Source organism: Aethina tumida, chromosome 3 (assembly GCF_024364675.1).
Source record: "Aethina tumida isolate Nest 87 chromosome 3, icAetTumi1.1, whole genome shotgun sequence".
NCBI classification, from domain to species: Eukaryota; Metazoa; Arthropoda; class Insecta; order Coleoptera; family Nitidulidae; genus Aethina; species Aethina tumida.
Genome location: NC_065437.1, coordinates 14,882,661 through 14,909,219, shown reverse-complemented (window position 1 = coordinate 14,909,219; position 26,559 = coordinate 14,882,661). Strand labels below are relative to the sequence as shown.

The 26,559-nt window shown below is 28.9% G+C and overlaps 2 protein-coding genes across 2 annotated transcripts in view; one reads left to right on the top strand and one right to left on the bottom strand.

Moving 5' to 3' along the window:
• Positions 1-26,559, bottom strand: part of LOC109599705 (C3 and PZP-like alpha-2-macroglobulin domain-containing protein 8) — a 148,314-nt gene that overhangs the window by 68,205 nt on the left and 53,550 nt on the right. The window contains exon 4 of the mRNA XM_049964454.1: positions 1,779-1,970. Coding sequence (XP_049820411.1) covers positions 1,779-1,970 — 192 coding nt within the window. The remainder of the gene's footprint in view (positions 1-1,778; positions 1,971-26,559) is intronic.
• Positions 4,248-6,648, top strand: LOC126264859 (uncharacterized). Its single transcript, XM_049964456.1, has 3 exons — positions 4,248-4,388; positions 5,390-5,950; positions 6,383-6,648. Exons 1-3 carry the CDS (start codon positions 4,334-4,336, stop codon positions 6,583-6,585), a joined length of 819 nt encoding a protein of 272 aa, XP_049820413.1. The 5' UTR covers positions 4,248-4,333; the 3' UTR covers positions 6,586-6,648.

The following is a 26,559-nucleotide window of genomic DNA, read 5'->3' as shown; positions in this document are numbered from 1 at the left end:
TAGATAAATTTTGTCACTGGAGTAAAAAAATATTTGTAGATTGGAATATATTTTTTTTACAGATCTTTTTAACAATTTATTTATTTTTAAATTTATGGGCTAGTCAATGTGGTAATGTACATACTTATGGAATAAATTATTATTGTATTTCATTAGATTTATTTGTATATTTTTTATATCGAACAGAAACAACTTTTTTAACTTTAACACTGCAAAGATTAGGTCCTTGACATCTTTAAAAAAATGTTCTCCTCATCTCAGGTTCCCTTTCTTTCTTCAGTCCCATATCTCGTCATAAGTCATACTAAACTTATTTAAGTTTTTTGTAGAAATTTGAAAGCTCTACAAAAGAGGTATCTTACAATTGTTTCATAACTCTTACCGTTTAAAGGATATCGGAGGTCAAAGTTTGAAGAAATTAAGATAAATTTCTCCTTTACTTCTAAATTTTATAATTCGTTGGAGAGCATTTTTTAAAGGTATCTAGGAGCTAATTTTTCATAGTTGGTGGTCAAATATAACTATACATTTAGAAGGAAATACTTCATTTATTTAATAGTATAATCATTTTGTTTAATAACAATTCGCTCTTTATAGGTCTGAATGTTATTTTGTATTTATTTATATATTATTGAAACTTTCAAACAATTGGCAAACTATTTTCCGCAAAGGGCAGCATAAGATTTGCCAAAATACAGGGATCCATTTTCTCTTCAATTCATACCAATCGAAAAACATCATGGTAGTTTCCACTCGTGTTTTTACACATACAAGGCTTTGATATTTAACGAAATATGTGTCTTGTCTTGTCCATACTGTAAATACCTAGCCTAGTTCCAAAGCCTGATATTGCCCTAATATTAAGTACACATACATGTTAAATTGGAGGTAGAAGATAAAATTGAAGGTAATCTTGACTTGGAAGCAGAAGATTCAAATAAGAGTATGGTACTAAAATATTTACTTTTCATGTTTATGTTGCTAATAAAATGTTATTTTTTTAGTACAAATAGAGGAGTTTAAAAAGCAACATCTGAGAGAAAACCATTGAATTAAGTCTATCGAATGGTACGATAATTACGTTGAAAATATATGACAATTGAAATTTTGAGAATTTAGATTTTATAGAATGAAAAATATTGAATATTGAAATTAAGAATTCATAAAATACTATTTCATAAAAAGCATTGTTCATAATTCTATTAATTCCGAGCCAAACAAATTACCATAAATAAATCCAGGAAATTTTCTCCCTGCCAATTTGCCCTTCCGTCTAGGCAAACGCAATTAGTGCAAATAACTGCGAATTACAGACGGACGTTCCGAGACCGCCGGAAACGTCGTTATTTGGCCGACTAAACATTTTTCTCGACGAGTTTTCTTGTTTCCCTGCTTACCGGACTGAAATTTCTGTCCGTACATCGACCCACTTTCGGAAGTTACAAGTCCAATGAATCAAAACTCGTTAGTATTTTAGAAAGAGCACCAAAAGAAAAAGATTTAAATTTATTAAATTGTTAGAGCTGGATTCAGTTATACTTTGTGGTCGCTGTAAATAAACCCGGAGCAGCGTAGAAAACTTTTCTTGTTTGCTTTAAGCCGGTTTTCGAATGTTGACCGGTGTTTTGTCGGAAGTTTCATTCCGCTCGAACAGCAGGAAAAAGGTACCCGGGCACATTTCGAGACTTCCGACGTACTCGAACTCGTTCCGTACTTTTTCCTCAAGGACGGGCGGTATTTGTAATTGCTGCGAGTGGATGAATAACAGAAAAACTTACCGGTCTCTCCGGGACGGTAGGCGTGCTTGGCCGGCCGTATGATGACGTCCCGGACTGGTCCGACGAGCCGCATCTGGGACGCGGTCCCGAGGTTGCAAGTCGCCGTGTCGGTGCCGGTGCAGTTTATCAACGTCTGGAGCACGCAGCCCCCGCTTGTGTCCGACGGCACGTCCAGCGTCAGGATGCCGTGACCTGTGAACAAGGATCACAGTTAAATTTGGTGAATTCCTCGAAGTACCTTCTTTTTGTTTTTATTTTTTTATATACCTAAACCTAAAAATATAGGTTAAATAAAATATTTATTGTACTATAGTAAGAAATTTTATTTTATATAACTATAAACTTATATAGACAGAAGCAACTTTTGCGAAGTTTCCACATCACGAATTTTACAACAGCCGAACGTAACAAACCAATAAAAACCGAAATTCCCGCGTGCCAGAAATAAAACCGATACGTTTTAGGAAAATCGAAGGCTCTAATAAACAGGAGGTCAGTTCGGATTATCCACGTCATAGTCCGGAGGGATGTGGTGAAGTATACCTGTCGGAGGGCGAAAAATCCGACGTCCGGGCCAGTTTCGCGTTCATTAGACAACGAGGCACGTCCGCCGCATCCCGCGACCATTGATTGATGATGACCGACCTACGGGATCCGAAACGATTCCCGACATAAAGAAATATAGTTGGAGGAACGTACGGTGAATAACAAACAAAAAAGTGTGCGTGTGTTAACTGGGCTGCAGCAAAATCAATCAGATCAATAACAAGACGTCTCATGCCAAGAAATACTTTACAATTGTTGGAAAGGATTTGTGTTAATTTAAATTGTTGGCAAGTTCATTTCAACAAATGTACTCGATACTTGAGACAGTAGAAGTGGAAAACACGATTTAATTAATTTTAATTTGATTTTAAAGGGTACGTTGGGAGTCCGTTAGTACACGTCGTTTCGTCTTACAATTGTTAATGTGGCGTTTAAAGGCGTTAAATTAAAATTGTTTTGTGTTACCGCTTTTACAAATTAAGTTGTTATTATTACAAATAATCCAAAAAAACATTTTATAATAGACTGTTAAACCCCTTACAATTAAGTAAATTTCAACACCCATTTTTTTCTTGAAGTAGATTGAAATAATTTATTTTTTTATGTTCTGAAACAAATAGTAGTGGCCATAATTATAGCAACTTATTAAAATATATTAAAAATGTGGGCTGGAACTACTTGAATTAGATGCCAGTACCTATAATGTTTTCTTTTATTGTTGAATTGTACATATATTTTTAAATAGACAAAAATAAAGCAACCTTTAACTTTATGGTTATTATTATTATTTATCTATTTAAATCTATTATTTAATAGCAGTTTATTATAATCATTTACTTATTGATTGAAGTGAAACTGTAAAATAAATAGCTAAGAGGCCATAGCTAAATAAGTCAGTAATTTCACAATTATTGAAAATTCTAGAGAAACTAGCGAAAAAATTGGTCTGATTTTGAAAAACTTGAAAGAAAATCGGTAACCGGTTAATCCGATAACAATCCGATACAATACAGGTAATTCAAGAAGAAGATGGTTAGTGGATGGGGGTTTACAGGCATACAAAAAACGCCCTGGTTTCTAATTAAAATTTTGACCAAAGATCGCAAATAATACAGATTTAATAATTAAAAATCCTTTTAAAATTAAAGTTGCTGTATTTATTTCCACCTCAATTCAGAAAAATTGTAATTGTATAGAATGAATAAATAAATGAATTTATAATCCAGTATAGTTTCAATAGTAAATTAAAAATATTTTAACAATTTACATTAAATAAAAGAGTTTCTGATAAAATAATTAATACTTTAAAAAGTTGCTATTATAATGACCACTACTGTAGTTAGAAACTTGAAAATTAATTAATATTAACAACAATATAGAAAATTTCGAAATCACTTTTTTGTTATTCAAATGCAGTTTCCTGAATAATTCTTTACAATAATATATTCTATATTTAAATTTTAAAATCATCAATTTTATTTAACCCATCTGTTTTATTGTTGACAGTTTAATCCATTTGCTAACTTATATTTCCTGCTAATCTTTTTGCGCAACCTGTTTTTTAATCTCGTGGAATATTCCTGATTAGAAAGATTACTTACGTAACATTTTCCAATCAATTTTTACATCAGTAGACCAGATTAGAAAACCAGCCTATCTTTTAAAAGGATCGCGAATTTTTTACAGCCCCACGTTCAAGTACCGTATCCATCATACAAAATTTTATTCTCCTCAGAGGTTCAAGAGTGAAATATTTCGATGCAAACAAAGATAAATCATTTGTTAAAAAATACTATTGACATTTTAATGGGTGCCATAAATCGCAAAACGACTGATACAAGATTATTAAAATAGGTATGACCCCGAAACGGCGCGGCGGACTGTTTGTTTTGTACATTATCAGGGACTATCTAAAGATTTGTTTGTTGTTCAATTAATTCGGACCCGATTTGCGGTAACAGCATCAATCCATGTAATTACTGTTCGAACTGATCAGTGATAAATTCACGATGAGAGAGTCAACAGTGTGCTATTCTGTGCTATTCACTTTATTGGCCGTATCAAGTAAGTACAAATGTTAATAATATGTTTTGTAATCGTGAAAAAATATAGTGTAATTCTGTAATGATTCTTTATAATGTGCATTTTAAATCAGTATATTTATTATTCATACTTTAAACGTATAAGAATACAATATTGTTATTTTATTTTTATTAGTAATTATTATTATTTATAAGTAACAAAAAAATAAATTATATTGTAATATATTTTTTAAGTGGTTGAATAATTAAAAATGTATATTAAGAGATTTTTGAGTTAAAGTATTATTATTTAAAATATAATATAAAAAGTAATTAATACAAATTATCAACAATAACTTTTATTATGTAATGCAGATAAGTCAAATTTTATTTATGTTTAATGTTTTTTTCAATATAAACATAAGTAAGCTAATTTCATTCATAGTTATCACCAATTTTTAGAATATAGTATCAGTCTATAAATAAATTCCACATCAGAACATGATGAATTTATATTTATGTAGTTTCAAATATTCTAAATATTTGTTTCAAATATGTTTAAAACGATGTGAATAATAACAACACATTATATCCACTATCTAAATTTTCTATAAACACAAACACCAGATTCAATAATGGAACATCCTTACACGCCAATTTATTCACATTTTAACAAATTCAAATAAATGTAAAATAATGTAAAAAATACCTTGTACCTTATTATTTTTACCATGTAAAATTTGATAGCCCTAATACAAAATGAAAATATTTAAATATTTCGTGGTATAAAAAGGAGGGCGACGTTCCCCAGTCCTTTATAATAAATTTAATATTTATCCCAAACAAAATTTGACCTGAAACCTGTGCCCGCACACAAAAGTAATGACGATTTGCAATGCAAAAATATTAAATTCTTATCCCGTCCGATTTGAATGAGATTCCAGCAATAATTCAACCCCCTTTAACGTATTCCCGCATCCTTCTTATTAGATGCGAACCGTCTTACAAAGAAACAACAATTTTTTTTTCTGTTTTTGTCCTCAGGTTCAACCCACGCGAGTCCCCCAACATTTAAATATGTAACGTCCTACGTGCCGAACGGAAAGTACATACAAATCTCGGAGATCCAGAAAAACACCGTCAACGTTTTGCAGCCATTAATTTTTATAATAAACGAGAACGACAACCCGAATGCATCGCAGGATTTAGTAGCCCAATACTTGGACAGACAGATCAACAACGTATTCGTGGTCGATTGGAACCAGGCGGATGCCACGTCGACGCGTACCGCCTGTTCGGACGTGGGTGACTTCATCACGACGGTCTTCAACAAAACCGGCGAGCAGTACCTGAACGTCCACCTGGTGGGTGTACTGACGGGTGCGGGAGTGGCGGCCGGTGCAGCCCAACGTGTCCGCGAGTCGTCGCTGAAAATTAACAGGATCACCGCCCTCGACCCCACCTATTATTCGATTAATTGGGACGCGGCGCTTCTGCGAGGGGGAAATGCTAATTTAGTCGATGTCGTTCGCACCAAGTTCGATAAGGAAAACGAGACGCTAGGCGACGTCGACTTTTATGTTTATGACGAGGAGTGCATCAAGGGTAAGATGTTTGTAATGAATTAAGTCGCTGTTTGATGGATTATGCCGCAGTCAAGAATCGTTAATTTCTTGTTGGTTTTGTAGTTCGTTTTCAGTAACTTGCAAGTTTGTTTTACAAATAAAAAATTCATTTGAGTGCACTAATAAAGCTGAATTTTCAATATCTTCATTATACTCGAATATTAATTAAGTCTTTTATTTCCTATGAAAGCGACTACTTTACTCGAAGTATTTTGTTTTTACTATCAATAAACAGAAGTTACGAAGCCCCTAGGTTAATTGCTGACTTTAATTAAAGAACAGATTTTCAATAACCAACTAAAGTTGTAGATAAAATAAAACTTTATTTTTCATAATCAGAAATATTCCTTCGTAATTAGAAGTACTTTTGAAAATCAATTTAATTCATAACTAATTTTTAATTTCTTTACAGATGAGACCAAATGTGATAAATCAACGGCTACAAAACTTTTCGCCCAATCGATCAATTCCGATAAAATAAAGGCGATAAAATGCGATTCGCTAATTGATTTTCAATCAGGAACCTGTTCGAAAAGCGGAAAAATCACATTTGGTGAGAACGTGCCCCGAGACATCAAAGGAAAGTACTTCTTGAAGAAGCTGAACAAATTTTAAATAATAAATCAAACAGCCTTTGAAATATGTGCGTTTGATTATGTATTATTGTTTTTAGAAGCTCTTAATAAAACTTGATAAAAATTAGTAAATAAATCTACTTTTCTCTCGTGGTTCTATCCTAGAAAAAGTTGAATATTCAGTACAGAAAATTTCCATAATTAACAATTACAACAACGTTCTACAAACAAATGCCTAGAAAATAAATTTCTTGATTTTAACTAAAAAAATATCAATTTTAGTTTTTACCTTCAGGACATACCGTATTGATCATTTGGCTTCTTAGATAATCGTTAAGTAAAATACTGTTCAACTAGGTTTTCTAGCTTTAACCCATTGACCACATTGACGAGAATCAAAGAAGTATGTAACACTCATCATTTGAATACACCACGTTTAACTCAATATATATATATATATATATATATATAAAATAAATTACTTTTTTCAGTACCTAACATAAAATAAAGTTTGATAAAAATTCTCATATAACAAGCACTTTTTAAATTCATACAAGAATATAAATTAACTAATAAAAAGTTTTGAAGGATTAATTTTTTTTATAAATTTTTTGTATTAACATTTTTGTAATTTTTTAATCAAAAATTAATTTTCTCTATTCTTGAGACCTGAAATATTTTAAATTAGATGGTTCACGTCTACTAAATTCTAAACTTCCAAAACAATGTATTGAAGTTTGATAAAATGTTTAAATTCTTTTATTAACACATATGCATGATTGTGCAAATTGAAAATTAATTATACAAACATGTAAATAAACTGGCAAAAACTTTTCAAAGTATAATTGATTTCAAAAATTAAAAATTTAAACATTTTAAAATGTGTCAGAATGGACTAAAACGTTTTTAAACACAAATTGAATTCAAAATACTTCACAAAAACCATATTTTAGGTATTTTCAAAAATTGCTTATGATAAAACATAGTAAAATTATTTTTAATATAATAATCTCGATTCCTCTTCCTTATTCCTTATTAACAATATCACAAAACTTTAATTACTTTTGGTTCATGACAATTTTCTAAATATGAATTGATTTTTTTAGATGTAAATTAGATTTTTTTTAAATAATTCAAAAATATTTGAAACTGACAATAATAATAATCATAAAAGAGTTAATAAAAATGTTTTAAAATAAATATATAAACTAACATAATTTAAAAGAAAAAAAAATAAATTAATTTTTCCCAAAAAATGTAATCACCATAAGGGTAGTTCAATCGTATCATCATCACGAAATCCAAAAAAAAAAAAAATGCGCATTGTCGCATTCGTGCACCAAAAAAGGGCATATTAAAAGGACATTTGCATGCTAAGTGCGGACGAGAGTCGCGCATCTGAATAATGCATGAGGGGGCGAGGGGCCGAAATAATAATAAAAAAAAGAGTCCGGCAAATTCGAGGGTCGATCCGTGACCGAAATTCGCGGTCGGGCGTGATTGACGAAGGAACGATGTATTCCGTCGATGCTCCGCAGCGAGATAAACTTTCACTCTTCCTTCCCCCATTTTCTGCCGCGACACGTTTTTTCGGTTAAGCAGCGTGTGTCGTTTTGAAGAGGGTTTCGGTGTTTGTTTGTTGTGGTTTATGTGACAAATTTTTGTTTGTCTTGGATGAATAGTTAATAGATATAAAATGTCTGAGCACAATGTGATCTTGTTGGTTATACGAAAGGAAGTTGCTTTACCCTCGTTTGATCGTAAATCGTCCCTCCAAAGGTAGTTTTGTTAATATTAAAGTCATAATTTCGGCAGCGATGTGACGCAATAAATTCATTTTTATAACTTTATTAGGGCGAACACAGCAAGACGCGACGATTATATTAGCATATCTTTCTAATTAAGGCACTAAACGACAGGTCCATAAATTCATTTCATGTCGTAAAAGGTGGTTCAGCTCTTTTCGAAATTAATAATCATATTTTGCTTGTTTTTAACCTTTCGCCCTTCAGTAGCATAAGTTCACATTTATTGAAAATTGGAAAAAGGGATTGTTGAAAAAAATGAACATAAAATACGCCAAGTGACTTTGCAACTAAAAAATATGTATCATTTTTTCCATATTTCTGTATTGTGTATTTAATGCGTGCCATCAAACTAACGAGTTTTTATTTCAGGACGTACAATAAAAAGCATTTGTGTGGAATAACTGATTGAAATATGTTTATAGTCGAGTTTGCAAATATTAAATTCGACAATCAACACCATTTATTTTATTGTTTTTTCATTTAAACTTTATTAAATGTACAAAAGTAATGCCTTTATTGAAACCAAACTTTATTGGTGCTACGCTAGGGTTATGATAGCCGTGTGAATTCATTTTTGGCCATATAAAGTCGTAAATGCTCCATATTATAAAAAATACAGCTTCGCTTCCAAAGGTTCATATTTAATGCAGTCCTTCCAGTCCTTTGTTGTACGAAGGTGGCAATTTAATGCAAAAATCCAATAATAAAATCCAATAAGGCCGACATTTATCTTGGCAATGAAGAAAGTGACTCCACGCTCCGCTTAAAATAATTTAATAAACTCGAACTCCGATATTTTTAAAACAACGTCAGTTTAAATTACACCCGAAGCTTATTGCTTTATCATATTCCGCCGGTTAAGTGGAATATTGTGTCAACTCGTAAAACTTTTAAAACGTAATTACCCAGACACTCGGTTTTCGCTCGACACCTCGAATTTCGGTTTTTGCATTTTTTACTTTTTCGTCTAGGTGTCGTAGCTACTGTGCGACCGGATCGTGCGACCCCGCTTGTGTTAAATTACCTGGTCTGAAGATGAAATCTGGGCTGTCGGCGCGAAATGCGACGAAATCACAAATAAATTGGTTATTTTCGTGAAAATACGGTCGTCGTTGCGCAAAAACCCTAATCCTGTTTGGACCTAAAAAACTGTCTGCCTGTCGAATATTTAAGGTTTTCTCTGGATGGGATCATCAATTTGTATATGTATAAGACAATTTTAAGTTTTGTCTATTGGTTGTCATTAGTTTAATTAGGCAATTATGACTCGTTTTCAAGAAATAAGTTGCATATAAATAATTACGATAAAAGTAAATTAAATAAAGCTTATTAATTATCAAATCATTTAAAATTTCTATATTTTAAAATTTTAAAACTATCTAAAAATATGTACAAAAATAAATAAACATATAAAAAACCAGTGAAAAATTTTATTTTTAAAAAATGTCCAATATTCTAGAAATATGAATGTTTATTTAAAATCTGAAAAGCTTTAAAAATTAGTTAAAAGTATGTACATTTTGAAAAACTAATTAATTTTTGGCCTATATTATTTTCTAATCTATGTATTTGTTTTATAGAAGATTCTAAAAATAATATTTAAATTGACAACTCTAAATAAATAAAATTCCCACAATTCCCAAATTCATCAAAAATTGTGAAAAATTCTGTTAAAAGTAAATAAATGGTTTTTGTTACACTGTTTATATTTCTCAAAAAACCACATTTGAGATATTTTCCAGATAATATAATTCCTCCACCTATTTTCTTTTAAAATTTTTTCTTCGAGACTAGTAATATGAACCCTCAGTAATCTAAATTTACCATTTTTCAATATTCAATTAATTTATGCTAAAATATACACAGTGTTCCATTGAAAATAACAAATTTCTCGCTGTTTTAATGTAAATTTTTCCATAATTATTTTATTAATAACACACATTACAATTTAATAAACGACTCAAAATATTTCGATTATTATTTGATATACTTTTAAATTTTAATGTAGGAATTAAATATAGCATACATCAGCAATTAGAATTAAAAATTGTATAAAAAGTGTTTCCATAACATTTCCATTTCTTGGTTTTATTTAAAAAAGAGGCAAATTAAATTAATTATGATTGCTTGTCGAATATTTAAAGATTTCCTTACTTGTAATCATCAATTTATGTACATATAATTCTTGACAATTTTATTGTTTATTATTACTCTAATTAGGCACTTATGATTTGATCTCATTAATTAAGAAATATAGTATGTTAAATTAAATTCTTCAAGAGGATATACTTCTATTGAATATAAAATATATATAAAAGTACGTAAAAATTATAAAACGCTTATTAATTCAATTATAATTTAAAAAACTTGGAAGTAATTAATAATGTTAATAGCACATTAATTATCTAATTCAAATCTATAACTGCAGAATTAATTTAATGTTAATGTAATTCAATTAAGAAAAAAAGTAATTACAAATTTATAATTTTGTTTTTTTCTAATTTATGTATTTGTTTTATATAAAATTGTAAAAATAATATTTTAAATTGATAACTTTAAAATTTCCACAATTCTTATATTTCATCAAAAACTGGAAAAAATTGAATAAGTGGTTCTTGGTGCTACATATATTTTCTAACAAATTATTCCATTGTTTATATTATCCACAAAAATCACATGTGAGATATTTTTCCAAATAGTTTAGATACTCTATTCAAATATTCCTCTAGCTATTTCCCCTTAAAATTTTTACTTCGAAACTTTACTAATCAAACCCTCAGAGTAATCTAGATTTACCATAGTGACAAACCGAAATCCAAACTATTAAACACGGCCTCACAGGACGGAAACTCCTAATCTAATCCAAATGTGATACAGGGCCGCCATAACATGCAAAAACGAAGCCGAGGAGGCTCAGCCGTAGAGGGACCGAAAGGAAGAGAGAACTAACACCGTTTGATGGATGCGACCCCGTACTCGAACCTACCGGAGTTTCTAGTTTCCGGATCAATGATAAAAGCGCTCCGGCTTAAACTTTATTTGATATTCATACGTGCAGCTTTGTAGCGTAGATTGGTGCGGGCGCAGGTTGTTTATACGAATTGATAACAATAACTAATTGGATTTATTAACTTTCATCTTTCACAGATGCAGTGGTAATTTTGCTAAACGACCTCTTTAATCCGTGATGAATTTTGCCCGTATTTGTGTTCTCGAATTTACATGTCGTTCAAGTGGGGCGGTTTCGCTTTGGCAACGTATTCAGGAATGTTTTCGTAATTAATACAGCTAAACTTGTAAACCGTTTTCAAAAGCGGCATTCAACAAATATTTTATAATTCGCAGGCACGTAATAAAGAGAGAAGTTCATAAACTAAAACAGTTTTAGTTAGAAATTAATGTCATAATGTCTATTATTACGTTTATGAATATTATATTCATTTGGTATGCTGGTTATTCCAGGAACATTTTTATGCATCCTTTAATTTGATACTTTAATAATTAAACTAGTAACTATTAAATTTTCATGACATTTATAATAACTTAAATTACTTTTTAATAAATTTTATTATTTATGTAGAATTTAAAGAATATAAAAATTAATTTAAAATTACGTCATTAAATTAAAAAATAGTTTAAAATTATGATTGTTTTTATTATCTTATTATTAAAAATTATTTGTAAAAAAATATTTTAATTGTCCAAAAACTTTAATTGCTCCTGAACTCTAATATTTTATTTACTTTAGAAACTGGCGTGTCCTTAAAATTAACATTTTTATAATGTAACAATACATTTTTATTACTTTTATAATTACATGAATTACTTTTTTTAATAAATATGATTATTTATGTTCAAGTTTAAAGAATATAAGAATTAATTTAAAATTAGGACATTAAATTTAATAAAAAAAGTTTAAAATTATGATAGTTTATTATATCTTAGGTATATATGTACAAAAATAAAGTATTAAAAAGAAATAAAAAATATTTGTAAAAAGAATTTTAATTGTTTAAGAACATTAATTACTCCTGAACTCTAATGTAACAATAAATGTTCATTACATTTATTATTACTTGAACTAATTTTATTAAATTTGATTATTTACGTACAAATTGATGTATGTACACAATTAAATAAGTATTAAAAAGTAATGAAAAGTTATTTACAAAATGTGTAAATTGTCCAAAAACTTTAATTATTCCTGAACTATTGTATTTTATTGACTTTAAGAAGTGATTTTATGAGTATACTTAAAATTTATACTTTTATAATATAATAAAATTTCATTACTTTTATAATTACTTGAAGTTTTCAATAAATAAATAACAATTTTATAATAAACACTACTAGTTTTATTGACTTTAAAACTGGTTTTATGTGTGTCCTTAATTAACACTTTTATAATTTAATAAATTTTAAATTACTTTTACTGTTTGAAATTCAATAGACTACCGGTTTTTGTAACGTTATTATTAATATTACTACTATATTTTCGCTATTATTTAAATTACTTTCTTTTCATTGTATAATTTATTTTGACTAATAATATGCTTTTGTCACATTGTCATAGTTTCTACAGGTTGTTGTTGATCAGATTCTATAAAAGAAGTTGTCTTCAAAGTTTAATGTTTTTTTTAATAAATTAAATTGTTTCTCATTTGATACAAGAAGAGAAGACGAATACTTTTACAATTTATTTTCCCTCTATATTTATTGACTTCACAGGGTGATATTGAAATACTAGATACAGTCACGTTTCGATAATTCAAAGTTTTGGTAACTTGAATATCTTAATTAATTCGAACAAATTATTTAGCATTGTTTAGCATCGAGTTATCGTAGTTGACTGTATTTACAAAAATGAAATCATGTCGATAGAGCATAAAATCGAAATAACATGCCGAAATTCGAATAACCTAGTTAAATTATGTCAAATTTTTTAAATAATTTTCAATAATCTGCCATAATTAACAATCGTATTTCACGCTTTCACAATTATTATTTCCCCATCGCGATTGCAAATAGTAATTCGACTGCGATAATTCAATATCGCTTCCGTGAAAATTTTCACTGTGAATAATCGAACCGAAACGGTTTTATAACTTCTGGTATTAAAGGATGTAATTATTCATCCTTGTGCGGCAAAATTTACAACACAAACCCAGTATGTATTTATAGATAGGGGGATAGTGAATATGTACGCGTATATTCGTTTATGGGTCATCCTGCAATGCGGATTTTATCCGATTATCAGATCAAAAATTAATCAAATATATCAGGCTATTTCTACGATTTAAAGCTGGAGAGAACATATCTACAACACGTTTATTTACATACATATTAATGGGCAACAATTAGTCGAATGTGGTCTTGTATCGCTGTATCCGAATACAGAGCATCTAACCAAGTCATTGTTCTATTTGTGAATTAATTCAATCTACTCGGAATTCATCAATATTAATTATTAGTTACAGACGGCCCCTGGGCCTTGGTTGCGTTGGAATTCCTGAAACTGAATTATGAAAGTTTGTGTAAATGATTGCACACCGTCCTGAAAATGTCAATTTAATTAACGCCAATTCCCACGTCCAAATCACCCACAAAACACTTTTAATTCATCTGTTAATTACAGTATTGTAGACTTGCAATCAGTTCGTGACATTTTACATAAAAGTTTCCTGACTAGTTAAATATTGGTAACTTGGCAAACTTCCAAATTAACGGCCAAGTACAACAAACTAGATGTAAACTGACATCGAGGACGTGAAGCGTAATTGCAAGATAATTTTAATGACCGTTTTCAGTCGGGACGTTCCAATTTCGTGTGACGTGCCCCCGAACGAAATTATTAAAGACGGACGGGGGATTGTGCACCGGGAGGTCAAATCGGCACTCCATAGTTTCGAGCAATATCCATCAGATGAACTAAAAGCCAGTTAATTTCCTCCGTTCTTACGCCGTTTCGCACTCGCAGCGTTATTCTAATTTCCTGGCCGTCGTATTTCCTATTTTCTGCTCTCTGTTTTATTTATTTTCGTTTCCGGTTATTAAAATGTTCATGCCGAGATTTAAATGGATTCCGGCGCAACGTGAACCTTGATATTTCGTGACGATATACTCGTTACGTCTGTCAGATTTGATCAAACTAGCGATGTATATTCTAACACAATGTTTATGATAATTTTAATGAAATTCATCATTTACTTTAGTAACTTGAATATGCATTAAAATGAAATAGACTGTTACAAAAAATTAACGCACCACGCAATAATAATTGATTATTATCAATATTTACTGAAAATATATTGTTTTTCTAAAGTAATTAAAAATTAACAAATTTTTTTATACAGTATTAGACTTAATTATGGCAACTTTAATTATGAAAATTGTTTTATACTTTTTATATAAATCTTATTTAATATTTAATTTGACATTAATATTATCATGAACACTTAGTAATATCCTTTTTGTTTTATAATTTACTCGACTGAACTTTACTGAATATACAACAAGTCTATATTCCTTTAAACATCTTTAAATTTGTAAAATTTGTAGAATTTTGTTAAAAGTGATATATTATTATATATTTTTGTACAATTGATGTCTGAAGATTGTGAGAAGGAAGGCAACCAATCCGTCACAAGTTTGGATATGTGTTTGGAATTGTTTTTATATTGAAACACATTCATTAAGAGCAAATGTAATCAATTTAAGGGAGCCTGAGTGAAAAGGATTGAAGTCATGTTTCACTATTGGTACAAGAAACTTTTTGTCTAGTTTTGTCGTTGTAGGGTGTTTGCCACAAATAAAACCATCATTTTTTTATAAATTAAATTTAGACTCGTCACTAAAAACTACTCATGTCCACTGTTTTATGATCCAGTGAATATAATCCTAAGTAAGTCAAAATTTAATACAAATTTTCTTGTAGGTCTGGGGTTAAACAAACCCCCATCCATTAACCACTTACTCACAGCTCCTCAACGAATTTCAGCAAGTTCCGTTTCCTCCAGGTTGGCTTCAATTTCAGTTGACGATAAGATTGGATTGTTTTTTGACATTCGAATTATCCAGTTATCGATTTTATTTCAAGTTTACATGCTTTTATAAGAAAACAAAAATACACTTAAAACAATTTACATGTCGTAAATAAAAAGATAAAGAAATTTTAAAAAAGTTATACATAATGGCTCAATTTAAATATTTACGTCATAAGAAAGCGTTCGCAATAGATGCGGTAATAAACACCGATTTTGTAACAGCCCATACGTAAATCCATACACATAACAAGTGGATTTATCGTTCCGAAAATAAAAATGCAAATGCAACGCTCCATAAACATGTTCCCTGTGGCCGCGCATAGGTAAAAATTGACTATTCAACGTACACACGACACACATATCACTCGGGGCGCTACAAATTGCTTGTTCCGTGTGCACCAACTCCCCGTTCCGCATTACATAAATACCGAAATACAAATAGAGAAAAAGGTCCGAAATAAAAAAAAGGGGCGAAACGATAACGACAACGTCTCAATAACGATACCGTATATTTTATAAAGTAACGGCGGGTTCGACCGACGAAAATCATTTCCGGAAGTCGTCGCAATAGTCCTGGCCCACTTCCGACTGGCAATGCCATCGATTCGATGCAAAACGCCGACGGTCGAGCAACTTTTAACAAGGACGACGAAAATTCGCACAAGGAAAGTTTATCGGCGGGTGGTGAGCGAATTTACGGATTTTGCGGTGCCGGAAAATTAACGACCGCATAATACACTAACGAGAATTAAGTAAATGCGTTAATTATTACATACTACAGTATGGTAACAAACGTAATATGCAATCTATAGGATGAAACATTTGTGGTGATAATACTCCCCATATATTTCAATGAAACATGATTCTAGAGGTCCAGAGCTACATTTTTGATAGGAATAATTTTGTTAATATAATTTTGTCAGCATAAACGAAGTATGTCATTCAAACCTGGTTCTTTCATAAAAAGATACATACATAAAAAATAAATTGAAAAATATGTATAAATTCGTTCCATATTGGTAGATTTTTTTACTGTGTAATATTATATCTACAAAATATTGTAATTAAAAATTTATTTGATTAATTTTAAATTTTACATAGCATATTACCTATGTTTCCAAAATTTATGGTCTAAGTAAAATGTCTGTAAGACCAACAATTTTGGTCCTATAAGGAGCCATTATTAGTACTCTCAAATATTATACAGGGTGTTCCTTATTTACATTTGTGTTTTTTTTTTCAGTGTCATGGTTTTACTGAAATAATAATATAAGTAAAATTTTTTATAATATTAATGGAATTTTTGAAAAATTTCTGAGATTTTTAATTAAAAATTGGCGAATGCGTCTGTATTTGTCAAACTTTTTTAGAATGTGTAACTTATTATATCTATTGACATAAATTATTTAGCCTCGTAGATGTATTTCATTCAACTAATCCGTTATGAAAAGCTTATATTTTTAATACACTGGTATTATTACATTAATATTTACAAAAATCAAATCGTGTCTGTGATACCCACCCAATAACCGAATTAAATTATTATTATTTTTAAATAACTTTTAATAATCCGCCATAATTAACAATCGTATTTGATACTGGAATGTTTATTTTTGGCATAGTCATAAACCAGAGATCATATTATAAGAAGCCTTTAACCTCCCTAATTTTATACATGGTATTATTTACGTTGTGTGTTGTTAATTTTGTGCATCCAATGTAAAAATAACACTCATTTTTCTATATAAATTGAGAGTATTGTGATTGCATGCCATTTGTTTGACATTAAATTACATTTTTGGTAAAATCTCCTTTAATCATTTTAGGTATGTTGCATAAAAAATAACAAAGTTATTGATATGTTTTAAGCATAAAATTAAATGTAAATAAAGAACGCCATGTACTAAATTTGAAAGTACTAATAATGGCTGCGTATAGGATAGTACTTGGTTACCACGTATGCCAAAAATAAACTTTTCAGTATCAAAATTAGGGTCTCCAAATTTTTGGAAAAAATTAGTGACTCAAAAATTATTGGGTTTAGAGTCATTTCATTTGTAATTATATGTAGTTGTATGTTGTAAAATATACAACAAAATTCATTTCACTTTCGGTGAAATCGGAATTTTGAACAAAATAAATTTACAACATAGTTCAAGCCAATTTATAATTGTCATATAAATTTCAAATTTCCGTTTTTCATAAATAAATAAGTTTGTGGGAACCCTAACATTGAATTGTTTGTTATTTAAATAGTTAATAAACAGTCAATGTAATGTTTTCGGTAATATGGACCAATGAGCCAACGTCCTTATCATAACGTTGCTCCCTCCGTGGCCAAATAAATTATACTTATTTTCATCGCTAAATAAAAACAATCCCCACTTTTCGTTGGACCACGAAATATGCTATCTTGCAAAACTATTCATTAGCCTACTGTTTGTATTTTTCTTTGACATAAAAGGTTTCTTTGGTGGTTTTCTTCCAAACAGTTCTATTTTCCGCAGTGTTCTTGGCACAGTCTTGGCAGACCTTCAATAATACTTGATAAATATCACTGGTTATCAATCTGGAATTTTTCTGGGATATACTATGCGCCTAAATTGTATCCGTACTGCGAGGTTTGTCACCTCAGAGACGATGCACAACAGAGCCACAAATATCAAATTTATTCACAATTTTGGATATGGTCCCTTTATTGAAGTGCAGAATTTCAGACATTTGATTGTACGACATACCCTTACTTCTAAAGTCAATTTATTTTCGTAAAGTCATTGGGATTTCCATTCGCTTTGCCATGATTAAAACTATTAATTTTAATTCGCAGACGACAATGAGAAACTAAACAATACTGGTAGATGAACAAAATTAATTAAATTTAAGGGTTTCCAAACATATGCCTTGATAAAAAACTGAGTCTGTGCCTACCTATTTACATTATTATTATTATCATTATTTTGTATTTTAAGAGCGTTTATTTTAATAGAATTTTTTAAATTTATTGTTTATTTGCTATTTTAAACAATTATATCCAAGGGTTTCCAAACTTTTGTCCAGAAGTCTATAAAATGCATAAATAATTTAAATATTTTTAATTTTTTTTAAGATATCTTAGGTGAATAAAATGTTGTATTTGAGGTAAAATATTTTATTTTGATAATAAAATGTTTCAAAAAATTCAATTTTGAACATTTTAAAAATATAAAAGCAAAAAATAATAATAAATATTAAATGTATTTTTATAATATAATAAAAGTGTATGTTCCGGTTAATATGCAAACTCAACAACTTCATAAACTAACCAAATCGTTGCCTATGTTAATAAAAAATTCAATTTCATCTAAATTTAATAACCACTTTAGTTTGAATATTGTCCAAAATGGCTATGGCTAATATAAAAATTGTAATATCTGGTATCATATAATAGGCGATACTACTTTAAATTAAAAAATAATATTCTCAGTTTAAAATTTATTATTTACAGTTTAGTAATTTATCTATTTTCTAAATTATTATTATTTTATAATACCAAAATTTAGACATTTCACATTAATCAAACTATCTCAGATAGTCACAAATTATCTGCCTATTTTAAAATTCTTAATTATTTCAATTACAGCTCAGATTTTTGACAAATTTGTTTTTTTATCAAAATAACTAAAGGGTATGATTACTTATAAATTACTTACCAAGTCGGAACAAACTAAAAAATCATATTCCTCTAAATTCTTCTGGAAACATCTGATATTGATTTGATTAAATCACGCGAAGGGCGTTCATTCATTACATCCATTACGGCAGCTTTGCAGCTGCGAAACGCATAAAAAAAGATTATGTACACGGCCGAACATAAGACAAGTAATTTATTTTGAGGAAATGGCCCCTAATAATATTTGTGTCGTTTCATCTCGAAAGCTTACTTCTTCGTCAGAAATAATACTCATGGCCTCTTTATATTATGACATTTATGTTGTCGTATAACAGCAAATTGCTTTTACTCCCGTTTTCTTTTTTTTTATCGGTCCCGAATTAAATCATAGTATTATTACACCGCGATTATTGCGTGCACTGAATCTGAATCGGTTATAGCAATGGTCCGTGCATTTATTTAACTATTTCCGAATGATGAAACAATTTTATTTTTGATCACAATACACCATTTTTAATTGCTCGCTTCATTTGTTATTAGTCTAAAGCAGTTATGTTGTGGAAAACGTTGTATAATAGATACAAGAGTGAAAATTACCCCTCGATGTTTGCACCAATTAGCAGTTAATTGTTTATCGAATTCGAAATCAAATCATAATGGCAATTTACAATTGAAATTTGGCGAATCGTGAAACATCAATTGCTTGTCACAAAATAAAATAAAACAATTGCCCTATTAACACAACATTCTGGACCAATAAACGTTTAAATTTTGCAAATGTAGATTTTAATTAATTTCGAAGCGTGTGTACTCGTAAAATGCATAAAACTCAACGCGACAAGACGCTCGTCTGTAAATTAACATATATTATTCATTAAATACCATCCGAATTGCCGCTTAACAAGAAAACAAAGCGGATCCGTATTTGTTGAGCAGCCATACATCATTCACTCCATTTACGACGGCCCCCGTATTAAATCATCGCATTTGCTTTTCGCATTCAACGTGAGCACCTCTTTATGTCGACATTTCGCTGAATTTTGTTCGCCGTAAAATAACACGGGCCCGCTTCTCTTTCATGCCTTTGTTAATTTCAATTAGTTCTGTTCAAGATTTGAGAATAAATACGGATTACGCCATTTCAACGATACGACGCTCGAATATTATTCATCAGGAGAGTCACTCGAACAACACTCGATTACAAAAAAATTAACTTGTCAGACATTATTGTTGAATGAATAGAATGTTTTGATGTGGCAAACACACAGCAAACAAGGGTAAAAAGATAGAAAATAATTTTCTAAAATCAAGAAATTCAAGTACTCTTAATATTTGTTAAGAGTTACAGAAGTTTTACTGGTGAAATATCCATTTGGTAAAATCATTTTTCCCGTTAGAACCTTTTTCAATTTTTTTTGCATTTTTGAGAATAAAAAAATAGCAAAAGTGCTACACTTATATTCATTTTTTAAGTAAGTATATGTTATAAATAGAAAGAATCTTTAGAAATTATCATGTCCCTTATTAAAAGTTTACGTATAAATAAATAAAACAACCTCACATATATTTAGCCTTCCTTTATTTAGTGTCTAGTAGTCTATCAATTATTCGCAATAACTTCTAAACACCTTTTTTCATTGATTTCAGTAACTTTTCAATATATTTGTTCGATATTTCTCTCCACTGATTTTGAACTTCTTCGTAGAATTAATTCAGTACATCGATTTTCCGATTAATTTCATCTCAAGGGTTTTCAATTGGACTGAATTTGGGCTTTGTGCTGGCCAAAACACTACACGTATTCCTTGAGAAGAGAACCGTTCTTTACCTAACTTATACGTGTGTTTCAGATCGTTATCGTGATGGAAGGTCCACCTTAAACTCATGTTATCTCGGCAAATAGAAGTAGATGATGAACAAGGTTATTTTTTGTGATATCAAAAAATAGGAACTCCTAACTTTTTTAGTTTTGTATGCTTTTTTAAATCACAGCACAGCAAATATAGTTTTGTGGCGAGTTGCAGTGAACGCATCAGGCTAAACAATCAATTGACCAATTAGCACCGGCATTTGTTGATTGTGTGGGGTTAGCTGGTGGCAAATAGTAATTAGATGAGTTCACGCCTGCATATTCAGTCAACTGGGTGTTTGTTGCGTCCTGAGAATTGAATGTTTACGCACGGACTTGCGTTGGGGATTAGTCGTCCATTTAATTAAGTTTCGGGTTTTGAATTGGTGAATTTAGTAGGACACAATAGAGTCTCGATTGCGTCGGAGATGTTCAATTTGGATAAATGCCGTGGCGATATCGAGATCGATACGTAAGGGGAAAGTGTCAATATTGATTTTGGATGTTGTTAATAGGAATTATTCATATATTCTGTTTAAATGTGCGGCCGGCAAACTTGCCAATTGAAAGCAAGTCTGCTTCTGTGTTTGACTGTCTGATTAATTCATTTATGGATAATCTATTGACAGAAGCAAATTTATTTGACTTAAAAAGGATATAAAGGAATATTGAACTAAAAGATTTCAATACAGAATATATGAAATTTTAAAATTATTATTTTGTTAAATTTATTGAATATTTTGAAAAATATCTAAACAAATAAGAAATAAATATTTAATAAAAACTAATTTAACAACAGTGGTAAACTTCTTACAAAATTAAAATATATAAATTGATATTTTGAAAATATGAATAATTTAAGATGAATAAGAAATTGAAAAATCTGAATATATAATAATTGAAAACTGAAACTTTTATATATACAATATTGCATTTAGAAAACTCATTAAAACTAATAATTCTGTATACAAAAAACTTTTCTTTACATTCTAAATACTTTTTTTTACATCTAAAATATCTAAAATTAATTAAAAGAGTAAATATCTAATTTTAAAATTTTAATATTTTAAATAATTTTTAATTAATTAATAATATTTTTTATATAACATATGCATTTTTTCAGTAAACAATTTTATAGTCAAAATATTTATTAACACACTATAGGCGGGTAACAAAATAGTCCAAATTAATTTGTTGAATGATAACAAAAAATAAGAGATAATTCTTTCAGTTCCGTATGTAAACCAATAGAGTAAAATTATCTCATCCCGTTTTTAAAATAAGTATATTCAAAAAGGTAAAAATTACCCGGCCCGCTAATAATCAGCAGTTCTTGACCCGCTTATAGTGTGTTAATAAAGAAATATTATTTTTATGGTAAATTATATTTAATATTATACGTATATTTAATATTATACATATATCTTAAATATAAATAAAAATATCTCAAAATAATAAAAATAGTAAATATAAATTTTTAATACTACATATTAAAAATAATTGAAAATTAATTAATTAATGATATTTTTTATAAAAAAAATACGTATATTAATGATTGACAAGAAACATAAATAAATAAAATGGAATTTTTAAATTCTAAAATATCTAAAACTAATAAAATAGTAAATATAAAATTTTGATATTATATTAATGATATTATCTTATCAAAAACATATATTCTTTTTAGAAATTCCGGAAACAATTATATAGTGAAAAAATTTGACAAAAAATGTTATTTGTAAGTAAAATTATATTTAAAATTTAAAATATCTCTAAAACTAATCAAAACAGTAAATATAAAATTTATAATTTTAGAATTACTTAATGATATTTTTTATAAGAAAAATACATTATTTAGAAATTTTGAAAATAATCTTATAGTTATAAGAATTTGACAGAAATATTATAAAACTATATTTAAAATTTACAAATTTAAATTATCTTAACCTAATAAAGTATTAAATAGAAAATTTTAATATTACATATTTTAAATAATTTAAACTTACTTAATTAATTAATTATTATTTTTTTAAGAATTTCGAAAACTATTTTATAATTACAACAATCTGATGTTACAAAATTATATTTAAAATTTAAATGCAAATTTTAATAAAAAAAAGAATTTTCTAAATCTAAAATATCTAAAACCAATAAAATAGAGAATAGAAAAATTTAATATTACATATTTTAAATAATCCAAAATTACTTAATGAATGATATTTTTATTTGAAAAATACATATTTGTTTAAGAATTTCGAAATGTTGTAAAATTATATTTAAAATTTACATTTATCAATAAAACGGCATTTTAAATTCTAAAATATCTAAATCTAATGAAATATTAAATATAAAATTTTGATATTACAAATAATTTAAAATTACTTATTTAATGATATTTTTATATCAAAAACATATTTTTTTTAGAAATTTTGGAAGCAATTTTGTAGTGAAAAGCAAAAAACTATTTTTAAGGTATATATATATATATATATATATATATATATATATATATATAATAATTCAAAATTACTTAATTAATGATATTTTTTTCTAAATACAATTTTATAGTTACAAGAATTTTACAAGAAATGTTATAAAATAAATTTAAAATTTGCATTTAATAATAAAATTAAAATGTAATGAATAAATAATCTAAAAATTTTAAATTTAGTAAATTTAAAAGTATGAATAATTTTATTAATTTAAAATAAATAAATTAAATAAAAAAATATATTAATAATAGAAAAAACTTTAAAACTCTAAAAATTAAAGGTAAATAAAAATTAATTACTTTCTCATCGATAACATAACATAATTTTGAAATTAGTGTCATCTTTATATTTACTTTTTATGTTCACAAATATAAAAACATAAAAAGGAAAATAAATATATAAAAAAATATCATTTAACATTTCAAAAAAGCAAAACAATAAAAAAGTTAAAATTAATAAATTTGGAAGACAAAAAATTTTAAGTACCTAATCTCAAAGTCCCAAAAATGATAAATATCTAAAAGAGATTATTTCGACATTAAAATATATTAAATAAATATTTAAAATTTATTCAGATAAAAATAATTAAACAATGAAATATAAATAAATTTAAGACATATTGAATAAGTTAAACATATTCAAAAGAATTGAAAACAACAATTGATCCTGTATAACGGATCATCTATTTCAATCGAGTTCGTTTTATTGTTAGATTGAGAAACAGTCGGCTTTAAACCGGCCTTAAACACATATAAAGTTTAGTCATATCGAAGTAATCCCGTCTAACACACGGCCCGACAACTTCGCCAGTGTTCCGTGTAAATTGCGAAAGGGAAGTTCGGGCGATCGATACGGCGGAAAAGTTGCTAACAGCATTAAGGAAAATTGCGTACATGTAAATGCAGTTATGAAAATAAGATATCGTTATCCAATTTGGCGGCGAGCGTAGCGGATATCGAGTCCGGAATCGAGTCACGTTGAAATTCGAGCTGAGGGCGAATCTAACGACGATATAAATACGGGGGGGTTACTAATAGCGACACGGTACATGTGTAAACCGGAGCGCACACACGGCAAAAGCGGCAAGGCCTCGCGGCGCCGAGCCGCGCAAATTAAATCTTGCTCGATTAGAAGGCAGTCGGCTATGAGCGCGGAGTTCGTCTAGTTTCACGAGCCAACGATCCGAAAGATTGTCCCCACGTTTCAACGGCGACGGCGACGACGAACGCCCATTTGTCCTCGAAATTTCGCGCTTCCTCTTAGATTTCGATGTCGATCCGATCTGTCGAATTAATACCCGAATTTTTTCCTATCGTCCAATCCAACTATCGTTTTATTCCATTTTATCAATTTGCAAAGGATTTTTGAAGGCACGTTGGTGAAAAGCATTCCATAACAAATTAGATTTTCAAGTATTTTCTGGAATGTTTTATATTTTTCATTGAAAAATGTGCAGGCAGATTTTACAAAAAAAAATTAATAAATTTCTCATATAAATCAATTTTCATTTTTAAAACCACTATATTCTTATTCTTTAAAACAACATAAATTTTGAAAGAAATTTTTAATTATCAAAACTGTGTTATTTAATTTAACATTAACACTTTGCATATTATACTTTTTGTTTTGTAATTTTGATACGTCTTCATGGCATAGATTAGATCATTTCCCGAAAATTCGATAAGTATTTCCTATGTTTCCTATAGGCTTAAAGTTTGGGAATTAGGACGGACAAAACAAAAGCTTAACCAATACGTCACTCACAATTTTAGATTTGTGTTTGGGATCGTTTCATGTTGAAACATATTTATTAAAGAGCATCATTTCTTGGAAGCAAATTGTTGTTTGTATACAATGTGGATCAATTGGAAGCGGGATTCCAATTCGATAAAATTTATATTTTTTGTCCGATTTTGACAAATCTTTTTTCAAATGTAAAGTATGAAAATATGTACTTATAGACAAAATATTTTGGCCCAAAACCGAAACCTACAGGACAATTTTTTACGCATGAAAATTGAAAAAATTGTACTAGCAATTTTTTTATAAAAAAATTTAACCTCACCACTGAATTAAGCATCTCCCGAAGTAGGTATATAATAATTCTATGAATCAAAATCATATTCTTTTTATGAATAATTACCTTTTTAGTCTATAGTATGTCGAATAAACTTTTAAAAATAGCAAAAATTAGCTTATATTTTAGGAACATTATAGTGCCAATACTATACTAGTTTTACAATATTTATACTAATATTTTAACACGTTGAGGACCGCATTGCAAAATCGTATTTCTCACACAGGGACCGGTATTTTTCTTATTGTTAATTACGTATATTATTTTTTAAATATTTTTTTAATGTACAATAATTTGAGGTAGACATTATTTAACCCCTAGATTTGCAGCATCTCTACTGAACATAAATTGTATTTAAATGATGCCAACCAGTGCGCAAACGGCCATGTAAAACATTCGTGTGCCCACCCGTGAACACGCCGACCGGTAATGTTGTTTTGTAGTGACCCACCGGTGGTCCAAGCGGTCTTTAAGTAATATAAGTTAATTTAATATGTTAAATATAGTATTAATACAAATACAAAATATTCCAATATTCTTGAAAAAAAAAATCATTTGTGCTATTTTTAACAAAATAAATTCATAATAATAAATATGATTTTTAAGTTTTCCATAGAATTATGAATATGCATATTTTTTACAAAATTTGGGATATACCCATTTCAGTAGGTACTTAATCCAATGATACAGTTAGATTTTCTATAAAATATTGCCATTTTCATGCCTGAAATGTTTCCTTGTAGGTTTCATGATTAATATTTGAAAAAAAGTTTCTTAAAATCTGAAAAAAATACAAATGATGGGAGGATGTTTTTTAAATGGGCCACATAGTATCTCTATAACTAAATCAGTTTAAGAAGGCCCCCGCCAGAAAAATTGAAGCATTCTTGTAGTACAATTGAACCACCACCACGATTCAATGTGGGTTTAATAATTTTTTTTGTCTAAACAAATTTAGATTCGTCACAGAAACTACACATTTCCACTGTTCTGTGGCACAGGAAATGTGATTCAGAACAAGTCAAAATTAGACTAGAAACCTTTGCTAATTTGAAATTAGAACTAAATTTCGGGATAAGGTATAACTCTTAAAATG

Coding starts and splice junctions, on each gene's coding strand:
- LOC126264859 (XM_049964456.1), top strand. CDS start 4,334: ATGAGAGAGTCAACAGTGTGCTATTCTGTGCTATTCACTTTATTGGCC. Junction 4,389..5,389: donor CACTTTATTGGCCGTATCAA/GTAAGTACAAAT, acceptor TTTTGTCCTCAG/GTTCAACCCACGCGAGTCCC. Junction 5,951..6,382: donor TGACGAGGAGTGCATCAAGG/GTAAGATGTTTG, acceptor ATTTCTTTACAG/ATGAGACCAAATGTGATAAA.